The sequence below is a fragment of the Thamnophis elegans genome, chromosome 10, assembly GCF_009769535.1.
Source record: "Thamnophis elegans isolate rThaEle1 chromosome 10, rThaEle1.pri, whole genome shotgun sequence".
NCBI lineage: Eukaryota > Metazoa > Chordata > Lepidosauria > Squamata > Colubridae > Thamnophis > Thamnophis elegans.
Genome location: NC_045550.1, coordinates 57,822,740 through 57,835,040, shown reverse-complemented (window position 1 = coordinate 57,835,040; position 12,301 = coordinate 57,822,740). Strand labels below are relative to the sequence as shown.

Below are 12,301 nucleotides of genomic sequence, written 5' to 3'. Positions count from 1 at the left end.
ATGTCACTTACGTCGATGGGCGCATCATCTTAGCTGTTACAATGTAATAAGGGTTAACAAGAGAGGCAGTTTCTGTAGGCAGGGCAATAAAGATTAGGCTAGAAACAACACCAGAAGGTTTCCTTCCTGCCTTCCTTACAGGATTAGCCCTGTAAAGTGGAAAAAAATAAAAGATTTCTTCCAACAACCGGTTCTCTGAACTGCATAGAAAGTTAACAACCGGTTCTCCCGGATAGGTGCGGACTGGCTGAATCCCACCACTGCCGAAGACGTTTCCATGGTCATATGGCCAGCATGACTAAAAGCCGAAGGCACATGGAGCGCTATTACCTTCACACCAAAGGTGGTTCCTATTTTTTTCTACTTGAATTTTTACATGCTTATGAACTACTAGGTTGGCAGAAGCTGGGGCAAGTAACGGAAGCTCACTCTGTTATGCAGCAGTAGGGATTTGAACTGCCGAACTGCCGACCTTTCTGATCTACAAGCTCAGCGTCTTAGCCACTGAGCCACCAGATCAATACAATGCTAGTGTCTTAAATTTTCATCTATAGATTTCAGCAAACCTCCAGCAAGGAAAAATAAACGTTCAACAAACCCTACTTCCTTCTATGATGTTACTTAGTTGGATAATGAAATGTCTACACAAAAACAAGCATGTTTGGAGAGCACCAAGAACTCCAGATATTCTCTTGTATTGGTGCTCGGTATGGGCCTCAAAACACTTCAAAGGGCATGCAAATGAGGGGGGGAAACAGATGGTGTTCTCTGAGATTGGTTGTTTCCATGTTCTAGTGCTAGGATGATAGAAATAAGGATTTTTTTTTCTGACAGTGAGAATAATGGAATAGCTTCAGGGGTGGGCTGCTGGGGTTTGCAGGGGTTTGGGAGAACCTCTAGCTATGTTTCTGGGCAGTTCAGTGAACCTCCAAATCCCACTCATGGCTGGCCCTGCCCGCCCCACCACACACCTCCCAGGAGTCCCCATGCAGCCCATTTTGAATGCAGGTAAGTGCAGGACACATGTGGAGGCTCAGGGAGGGTGAAAAACGGGCCTACTGGAAGTTCAGGAAGGCCTGGGGAGGCCGTTTTTGCCCTCCTAGAGGCTCGAGAAAGCCTCTGGAACCCGGGGAGGGAAAAATGTTTTCCCCCACCATTGTGCAAATGGCCAAGTAGGCCATGCCCACCATGCCCATGCTGACCCAGCAACCAGGCAAAGAACCCCTTGCTAAAAATTTTGAAGCCCACCCCTGAATAGCTTGTCTCCCAGAGTTGTTTGTGCTCCACCATTGGAGGCTTTCAAAAACAGACTGGACATCTGTTTGATAGGGATGGCATAAAGTTGCCTGATGTCAGCCCCTGCTACGCTTGCTTGCTATCAGCTGCCATAGAAATGGGGAGGGTGGGGGCATAGTATTGGGAAAGGGAATTATATTGTACTGGAGGAGTCTTGTTCTCACCATCTTCTGCACATGCTGGTAGCTGATGTTTGGACCAACCGTCTTGCATAAGAACTTGAAGAGGTTGTTTGAAGATGCACCCCACGTGACATCTTAGGGAGTTGCAGATTGGACACTGGGTTGGGGAATTGGGAGGAGGGTGCTGGGTAAACGTTTGATATGTACATGTTCGCGCCTTTCTGGCTCAGATCTTGCTTTCCTTTTTGCTGCTTTCAATTCATATCTAGTAAACGTACTTTATCTCTATTCAAATGGAATTGAGATTTTTCTTTCTTGGATACCGAAGGAAGAATGCCTGATATTAAGTAAGATCAACAGGGGATCAGACTAGAAGACCTCCAATGTCCCTTCCAGCCCTGTGATTCCTCCGTCAAGGAGTAATAAACAGAGAGCAAAACCCATTCCCTTCAACCACTGAAGAAGTTACCGTATTTAGCCAGGTAATAAAAACCTGCATGGAAACAACGAAGCTCAGAGAACATCAAGGAGAATAACATCCTTGATGTTTTTTTTTTAAAAGTCCTGCTTCTTTCACATATTTTTAGTCATCCTTCTGCTTCATATCTTTTCTATATTCACCTGCACATTAAAATAAAACCTCTTCCCAAATGTGATGTTTAGTTAGGTTGCCATCAAGTCAAACTCAGCTTCTGAGACTGCATGTCAAAATGCCTTCCATCTCAACTTGTCTGCTCTGACAAAATGCAGCACACTCAAAAGACTTTTCAATATTATTTCTGAACTGGTGTATCCACCTTTTTAAAATGTATTCTCCTTTTGTCTATGGAGATTCTTGGGCATCCTGGTCATGGTTTTGTCTCAAAGATGCTTTTTTTCAAAAAGCATACTTGACTTTCCTTGTCTATGGAGTTTCTTGGGCATCCTGGTCATGGTTTTGTCTCAAAGATGCTTTTTTTCAAAAAGCATACTTGACTTTCCTTGTTTATCCTTGAAGATGTTTCACTTCTCATCCAAAAAGCGTCATCGGTTCTGACAGGATGGTGGTGGTGGTGGTGGTGATGGAATGGAGAGGTTATTCTCTTTTTGTAGTTCCTTCAAATGTCTCATTGTATTTTTTTCTAGCAGATCTTACAATCACATCCCATGCCCAGGATTGCTTACCTGCTAATCCTTGCCTCAGAAGAACAATCAATCTTTACTTCATACAAATTTGACTAATTGGTTCTTTTGGAAGCCATGGTACTGTTAATAACTGTCCTTAAAGCTAAGGCTCCCAATGAAGAAAGGCTTGCCACAAAAGTAAAAAAATAACAAAAAAAACCTTCTTCCATCATGTTAAAAACAAGAAAAAAGCTAAGGAAACAATTGGTCCATTGCTGGGAGAAAGTGGCAAGAAGGTGACAAGCAACAGGGAGAAAGCAGAACAATTTAACTCATGTTTTGCATCTGTCTTTACACAAAGGGATAAAACACTCCAACCTATCAAAAACAGCACCACAAAAATCAGATTAGGAACACAAATTGAAATAGGGAAGAAAATGGTAAGTGAGCACCTGTCTATCCTAGGCGAGTTCAAATCATCAGGACCAGATGGATTACACCCCAGGGCTCTGAAGGAACTGGCAGACAAGATCTCAGAACCACTGAACTATATCTTTCCAAGATCCTGGAGCACCGGAGAACTACCAGAGGACTGGAAAAGAGCTGATGTGGTTCCGATCTTCAAAAAAGAGGAAAAAACAGATCCAGGAAACTACAGACCTATCAGCCTGACCTCAATACCAGGAAAAATTCTGGAAAAGATAATCAAGCAACAAATTAACGAACACCTAGAAGCAAACCAAGTAATAGCCAAAAGCCAACATGGGTTTGTCAAAAACAGATCATGCCAGATTAATCTTATTGCATTCTTTGATAATGTGCCAAAATTAGTGGACCAGAGGAATGCCGTCAATATAGTTTACTTGGACTTCAGTAAGGCATTTGATAAGGTAGACCATAACCTACTACTAGATAAAGTAGAAGAATGTCGGTTAGACAGCATCACCACCAGATGGATTCATAACTGGCTGACCAACCGCACTCAACATGTAGTCCTCAATGGAACTGCATCTTCATGGAGGGAAGTATGCAGTGGAGTACCCCAAGGCTCTGTTTTGGGCCCAATACTCTTCAACATCTTCATCAATGTTTTGGATGAGGGAATAAATGGGGAACTCATCAAATTTGCAGATGACACCAAGCTGGCAGGAATAGCCAACACTCCAGAAGATAAGCTAAAGATACAGAACGATCTTGGAAAACTTGAACATTGGGCACTATCTAATAAAATGAAATTCAATGGTGAAAAGAGTAAGGTTCTACATTTAGGCAACAAAAACAAAATGCACAGGTACAGTATAAGTGGTACCTTGCTCAACAGTAGTAACTGTGAAAGGGATCTTGGAGCCATAGTAGACAGCCATTTAAATATGAGCCAGCAGTATGCAGCAGCTGCCAAAAAAGCCAACACAGTTCTAGGCTGCATAAACAGAGGAATAGAATCAAGATCACGTGAAGTGTTAATACCACTTTATAATGCCTTGGTAAGGCCACACTTGGAATACTGCATTCAGTTTTGGTCACCACGATGTAGAAAAAATGTGGAGACTCTAGAAAGAGTGCATAGAAGAACAACAAAGATGATTGGGGGACTGGAGACTAAAACATATGAAGAACGGTTGCAGGAACTGGGTATGTCTAGTTTAATTAAAAGAAGGACTAGGGGAGACATGATAGCAGTGTTCCAATATCTCAGGGGTTGCCACAAAGAAGAGGGAGTAAAACTATTCTCCAAGGCACCTGATGGTAGAACAAGAAGCAATGGGTGGAAACTAATCAAGGAGAGAAGCAACTTAGAACTGGGGAGAAATTTCCTGACAATGAGAACAACTAACTAGTGGAACAGAAGTTGCCTCCAGAAGTTGTGAATGCCGCAACACTGGAAATCTTTAAGAAGATGTTGGATAGCCATTTGTCTGAAACGGTATAGGGTTTCCTGCCTAGGCAGGGGACTAGAAGACCTCCAAGGTCCCTTCCAACTCTGCTATTGTATTGTATTGTAAATCCATAATTTAAAGATCTATTCCTTCCTTCCTTCATTTACTCCTTCTAAATGTCCATACATTACTGTAGGCAATGCTACTTCTTCAGCTGTTCCAGGACTTATTGCATTGAAATATATTTATTTTCAAGCTCTTTTCCAAGTACCTATGCCTAGAGTTAATGCTTAGTACTATCACTGATGGTGTTATCTACTTTGGGTAATGAAAAACCTGCAATAATACAACCAAACTCAGATAACACCAAGAACCTCTCTTTTCCAAGTTTCACATTCTTTTCCTCCTTAGGATTAAATCCTCAACTTCTCCAGAATCCTGCCTACTTATCTACCCTTGAGATCAAGACAACCAATTATTATGAGCTGCGGTGGCACAGTGGTTGGAGTGCAGTACTGCAGGCTACTTCTGCTGATCACCAGCTTCCAGCAGTTCGGCAGCTCGAATCTCACCAGGCTCAAGGTTGACTCATCCTTCCATCCTTCCGAGTTCAATAAAATGAGAACCCAGATTGTTGGGGGCAATATGCTGACTCTGTAAACCACTTAGAGGGGGCTTTAAAAGCACTATGAAGCAGTATATAAGTGCTATTGCTATTGATATCTTCACTTATTTGCCATCAACTATAAATTCACTAAGAAACGTCTTTCTCAACATTTTCACTTTTCATTTTACTTTCTTAATGTGCTGTCTTAAGTCTTCTTTACTTTGACTAATAGTGGCATTGTCTGCATACTACACGTCAAATTATTAATTTGAACTGTCTTTTAAAATACACATTTTAAAAATGTAGCTTGAAGTACAGTAATAATTAATACGTGCACTGCAAATTATATATAGGAAGAGTTTTATTTCTTTTAACCACTATCAACTGTGAATTTGCAAAATATTAACTTTTGTCTTCTTCTTATTTAGCATTAACTCAGAAAATTCACATTCCCTTTGGACTTTCATAATGAGCTCTTCTAAGTTTTCTTTACCTTCATCTAAGAGATTAGAGTCAGCTGTATAACTCAAGATTGTTAGTGTCTGAAGACCATATTTTAAAATATGTGTTTTTTAAAAGTGTAACTTTAAACATGTATGAATGCATGTCCTATCCATTAATATTGCAAAGAACATATGAGATGAAATCCACTTGATTGTTTCACTTTGTTGCTGTTGTTCTTAGCTGTGAAGTCATGTCCAACTCATTGCGACCCCATGGATAACATTCTTCCAGGCCTTTTTATCCTCTACCATCCTCTGGAGTCCATTCAAGCTCACACCTACTGCTTTGGTGATGCCATCCAGCCACCACATTCTCTGTCGTCCTCTTCTTCTTTTGCCCTCAATCTTTCCCAGCATTAGGCTCTTCTCCAGGGAGTTCTTCCTTCTCATAAGGTGGTCAAAGTATTTGAGTTTCCTCTTCAGGATCTGGCCTTCTAAAGAGCAGTCAGGGTTGATCTCCTCTAGGACTGTCCAGTTTGATCGCCTTGCAGTTCAAGGGACTTGCAGGAGTCTTCTCCAGCACCATAGTTCAAAGACCTCAATTCTTTGGTTTTCCTTATGGTCCAACTTTCATAGCCGTACATTGCAGCTGGGAAAATTATAGCCTTGTCCATACATATTTCACTTTGGAAAGGCATATTCTGCTGTTGAGGAATATATCTTTCTACTATTGTCCTTTTCTATTACTAACACAATGTTTTGGGCAGGGTCCCAATCCCACTACAAGAATGTTTCTCAACTTGGCAACTTTAAGATATGTGAACTTGAATTTCCACAATTCCCTAGTTAACTGAGATGGCTGGAGAATTCTGGAAGTTCAAATCCATGTATATTAAAGTTGCAATGGTTGAGAAACACTACTCTAGAATAATTTTAAGGACATGCACGGCTAAAGTTGCAGAAAATCATGTTGTGCATCACAATACAATCCACCTATTTAGCTATGTTAGCTATGTTTGTATTGCTGATACCTGTGTTGCAACATTCAAAACAGTACAGAATTGGGTCAATCATTTAAGTTCTGGTCTATATATTAGTCTACATTTTTAGTCTATAATTAAAAAGGACAATGAAAAAGCTAATATTACTATTATTGGTGCAATTTGATAGGCCTGGCTGAGAAGCAATGCCATAATACTTTTTTTTTTCAAAAAAATGGAAAGTATGGAAAATAAACAAAATTCTTAAGAATGGGGAAAGCACAGTGGGGGACCATCAATGACATACTTAATAGGTGAACCTCTGAAAACACAGACATTTTAAAGGAATCTTCTGTTGCCAGCATTAATAGATTGTAAATATATAGTAAGTTATATATATGTAGGAGATGACCAGGCTGAGCCCGAGGAAGGGGTCATCAGTCATGAGTCCCTGCACACTCATAAGAAATCTAGGTCCAGCCCATTGAATGCCTTCTTAATTCCCACTCTTTTCCCTTACAATTAGTAGCTCAAATTCTTGTAGAGACCTTAAGACCTTAAGACCCCTACCATGCCCACCAAGCCATGCCCACCAAGCCACACTACACCATGCCCACCAAGCCATGCTCACAGAACTGGTAGTAAAAAAAAATGAATTTCACCACTGCCTTGAACTCAGAACTGAAGTCCTGGAGTGAGCAATGAGTTAGCCCTGCAATACTGCATTTTAACCACTGCACCATCATGGCTCATGATGGCACATGGATGGTTTCATCATTTGCTCCCTTGACATCTTCCCTGCAGACATCTCAAGATCAGTAGCGCTACCAAGTTCTTCTATAAAGCATTTTGCCAATAACCTACCAGCAAAACAATCAATGTTTATAAGTGATATTTCCATCTGTAGTGGCAAAGGGCTGCATTATAACTTGCTGCCTGTCCTTTTCAATTAGATACAACTGTAAAAAAAGATGACTAAATATTTTCCAAGTCTCAATCCAGGGATAATCCATGACGACATTTTCCATGCAGCTAAAGTTAGACAAGAAAGAACTCTACCATGAAATCCATAGACAAAGAGATGGTTTTGTTTCACAAAAACAAAGCCTTATCATAGTGCACAGTGTATGACAGGGTTTTATGTATCTGAACTGTAGCAGATAGATTTTTTTCAGAAACTGAGGGAAATGGAGAGAAATATTGTTTTTCAGCCTTTTATTTCTAGCAATATGGAACTACAGTGGACACCAAGTCTCTCAATTTTGTACCAAGGAAAAGGCAGTGTGGAAATAATTTATTTATTAGAGTAGGCCTAGTAGGCCTCTATAGGCCTAGAGTAGGTGTATTTTAATTATGTGTACTGTTGTTTATGTTCCCTTTCCCCCCTGAGTTGTTCGCCGCCCTGAGTCCCTCCTGGAGAAGGACGGCATACAAATAAACCAAATACAATACAATACAATATCTGGCCAAATCTTCTTCATAACTTTCAGTAGGTCCTTAGGTATATCTGCTTTTAAAAAATGAAAAAAAAAAAACACTTTCCAATATCAATTTTGTTTGATACTATTTGTGCTACAGGCTACTTTTTTTCAAAGGCTGCATTACCATATATTTTCATATACATTTCTATAGTTTCCATTGGCAGAACATGGAAAATATAATTGGGACTCGTGTAAATTTCTGTTTAACTGATTTAAATAAAGCCTTTTTTTTAAAAAAAAGGATTGTTTTCAGGAATCATAGAGAACATGTTGCAAAGCCCAAAACATCTCTAAATCATGCTTAAATGTGCAACCTCAACCATTCTGATTCATGCCATTCACAGTTTGCCAATGACTATGATACACTGGGCCCTGAGAAGCAGGAAGGAATAACAGATTGTCAGACTTACCACAGCTTAGATCTCTAAATAGAACTGATCTTTGGCTCCATTTGTTGAGAAAGGTATAATTTATTAGAGATCAAGAGTATTGCAATATTACAAAGCCAGAACTGAGAATCGCATGCCAAAATCCGTCTGTTCTACTCCCCACACCCTTAACTGTCTCTTGCTGCCCATCTTGTGTAACCAATCAGGTTCAGTCAAGATGTTTTCATAAAAGTCGGTCCAAGCACAGTTGGGTATATAGCTCCTCCCTCCTTCCAGGTGGGTGACCTTGAAGCAGCATCTCAAGAAGGCACAGATCTTACTTTTGTTTCCCCAAGCTTTTCCTCCTTCGTTCCCTCTCCCCACAGTTCATGGCAGTCTGTCACCACATAGCAGTGAAGCACAAGTGAGCACAAGGTGCCAACTGACCAGTGGTGGCTTGCAGGTGGTACACCCCGGTATGGGCATACCGGTGCCTGCCAGGAGCATCAGGTATCGTTCCAGTATGGTGCTCCGGAGGCCCATCGCCTGCCTGAACTCGTTACCTGTATTTGAGCTCTTTGGTGCTTCCATGCACAGAGCATACAGCACCTAAGCAATGCTCTGCCGAGCAGCTGGAGCATTGGAGAGGTGTCACAGAGGTAAGGACACATGCATGCACTGTGCATGCGCATGTGGGAGACGCTGGGCCCTGTTGCACTGTACTGGTTGCAATGGGATCTGGAACCCACCACTGACACAGATAGTTACAAACAGCAAAACCCTTATATCATTTTTGCTTTATGCTTTCAACTAACCATTTTTGCAATAAAGAGCTTACTGTTTATTTCATGTAAAAAAAAAAAAGTACTCTTGGAAAAGTACTCACCAATACTGGGATATCCAGGTGTTGAAGGATCACCACCACTGTTCAATGACACCATAAATGCCTTATTGCTCAGGTTTTGAAACTTTGGTAAATTGCAAGGATCAATGTAAAGAAGAGCACCTTTGAAACCCGCCTCTTCTAGTAGTGAAAGCTGAGAAAGCAAAGAAGTAAAAAAGGGAAAATTAGAAAAATCTTATATTCTCGTGCTTTTCTCCTTCTTCTTCCCTAAGGGCTAAAAAATTGCAAAACATCAGCATATAAGGAATTTGAGGACATTGGCAAACAGTTATATTTATGCTTACATCCATAGGCCATTTGCATTTTAAATTCATAATCAAAATTATAATCACCCCAATATCCATTATTCAGTATCTCTCTGCTATAATTATTAGAAATAGTATGCTTGACCAGTGTTAGAAAGTACCATATATTTCAGAGTATAAGATGCACTTGCCCCCCTCAAAGAGGCTGAAAATTTGGGTGCGTCTTATACTCCAAATGTAGCTTTTTTGAAGGTTTTTTTCAGCCCTAATGAGGAGCTAATGAGTGAAGCGATCTTCTGTGCTTTGCCTGCTTTTCTCATTGCTTCTTTCCAGAAGCTGTTTTTTATCTCCAACCAGGGGATAAAAAGGGAGCGTGCACGCTCAAAACCAGTAAACCTATGTGCTAAAGCTGACCAGATTAAGGACACTAGCCAGATGAATACCTGGTAGGCAAAAAATGTTCCCCTATTTTCCTCCACCAAAATTAAGGTGCGTCTTATACTCCGAAAAATAAGGTAGGTATCAAGCTGTTTCTCTCTGCTATAATGTATTTGCTTGTTGTGCATTTGTGCATTTGGGTGGGGGGAGGAAAATCCATAAGTCAAAGAAAGACAAGTTTGAACACTTTTCACTGGTTCTCAAAATTCTACTTGTGCCAGATTAACTCTTCCAGGAAACAAATCAGAATCCTAAGGATAGTTACAAAATCCAAATGCACTCTTCTAACAGTTTCCTTTGCCTCCATAGTAAACCAAATACCAGCCAAATACCTTGGATCAAATGTTCTCCTTACACATGAAACAGTCATGACCAAAGACCTTAGTTGTGTTATTTTTATGTAAATTGATATTGGTATCAGCTGGAGACCAGAACAACTCTTTTTTACTTCTTTTTCTGTGCTATTCAAGTTACTTTACTGGTGAGACAGGCAAGACGTAAATTAATTAATTAAATACATATTTTCTTTAGGCCTGGCAAATGAAGCATATAAATGTAATTAATAAATAAACTTTACAGTGTATTGATCACAACTTTTAAAGGGCATCTTTGAAACATGGGAACAAGGTTGTTCTCTCTCTCTCTCTCTCTCTCTCTCTCTCTCTCTTTCTCTCTCTCTCTCTTTCTTCTTCTTCTTCTTCTTCTTCTTCTTCTTCTTCTTCTTCTTCTTCTTCTTCTTCTTCTTCTTCTTCTTCTTCTTCTTCTCCCACTCTCCCTCCCCACTCCCTCTGTTCTTTTCATCTGCCTAAAATACATACACAAAGAAACCTTCTTAACTACTCACAACTAATGTTCTTTCTGCATCCCCAAGATTTAGAGTAAAAATAATTATATGTGCCTGAAATAAGAATAAGAAAAGGACACCATTGTTTGGTATGTGAGTTAGCTATGTATCTTATTTTCTTTTGAGCCCCCAAAACAAGCACTTGGCCTTATTTTCGGAGAGGTCTTATTATTTTTGAGGCAGCAAGTGTGGTAATCCCATGGCTGCAACTTGTTGGCAATATTTTCAGGGAGGGCTTACTTTTGGGGAGGGCTTATTTTAGTGCATGCGCTCAAAAACCAATTGGGTTTATTATCTGGGGAGGTATATATATTAGTATTGTGTTGTGTTGTGTTATGTTCTATTGTAATGTAATGTAGCCATAACCATACCATATCATACCATACCATATAATATAATATATAATACCACATATACTAAATGGTAATAATACAGTAAGCAAAACATATATTGAGTTCCTTTTTATATCATTTTTTTAATGTTCTTTGTTTCCCCTAAATAGACTTCAGGAACCAAGAAACAGAGAACATAGCCTGCTGCTCTGTTATTACACAACCCATTTAAAGAAGAAGATGTTCAATTGCTAAAATTACAGCATGGCCTTAAAAGACAAATCCTGTTTCTTGGCAACAAATACTGCAGCATTCCTTTAAACCTCTGTACCCAGTCTTATAAATTTACCATAAATAAAGAAAAGGTATATATTCCTGTCCAACCAAATTAAACTCCTTATGACCTGGGAACTTGCAGCTAAATTTCCAGAATTCTATTTGTATGTTGAAATGATAGGCATTTTTTGCGGTTTCTGGAAGATGTTCCACACTTATTATTTGGAAGCTCAGATTTTAGTCACGAAATATTATTAATAGGTGGGATTCATTGCCCCAAGAACAATTTATTTAAAGGACTAAATAGAATATGCCAGTTTTAGAAGGGAATTTGATTTTTTTTGTATTGTCTCCACCTGAATTTTCCATGGCTTCAGAGAATGGAAAACCATCATTATATTTTACCTGTAGAACTGTCTTGTTTAATGCCAAACTCTGCAAACCAATATGTTAACTCTTTTTCTTGTGCATACATCCTATGTGTACATACCGTGTTTTCCCCAAAATAAGACAGGGTCTTATTTTGTTTCAACACCCCCCCCCCCCAAAGTCCTTGGCCTTATTTTCAGGGAGGTCTCATCATTTTTGAGGTGCAGGAGGCGGTGAGTGTGGTCACCTCATGGCTGCTGCTGTGTTGCAATATTTTTGGGGAGGGCTTATTTTAGTGCATGTGCTCAAAAGCCCAATTGGGCTTATTATCTGGGGAAGTCTTATTTTTAGGGAAACAGGGCATACTGAAAGCTTTATAGTAAGAATCAATGAAAGGTCTATTGATCTGGGCATGATTAACCCTAACTCTAACCCTAACCCCAATTCTTCAATGCCTGCACAGCCTTCCAAGCTATTCAGCTTTAGGCAAAAGGAAGGTCAAGTTAATTCACAACAAGCTTTCCCTCCACAGCTTTCCCTTGACAAGTCAATCCTCATTCAGATAACTGCTGACCTCTGATTCAGAAAACTGGATCAACCCATTAGCAGTTGATG

General features: G+C 39.8%; 1 protein-coding gene across 1 annotated transcript in view; it reads right to left on the bottom strand.

Annotated features, from left to right (window-relative positions):
- NAALADL2 (N-acetylated alpha-linked acidic dipeptidase like 2) overlaps nt 1–9,320 on the bottom strand; it is a 267,073-nt gene extending 257,753 nt beyond the window's left edge. Inside the window, exon 1 of the mRNA XM_032224901.1 lies at nt 9,165–9,320. Coding sequence (XP_032080792.1) covers nt 9,165–9,219 — 55 coding nt within the window. The 5' untranslated portion in view covers nt 9,220–9,320. The remainder of the gene's footprint in view (nt 1–9,164) is intronic.
- Between the last annotated feature and the right edge of the window lie 2,981 nt (nt 9,321–12,301).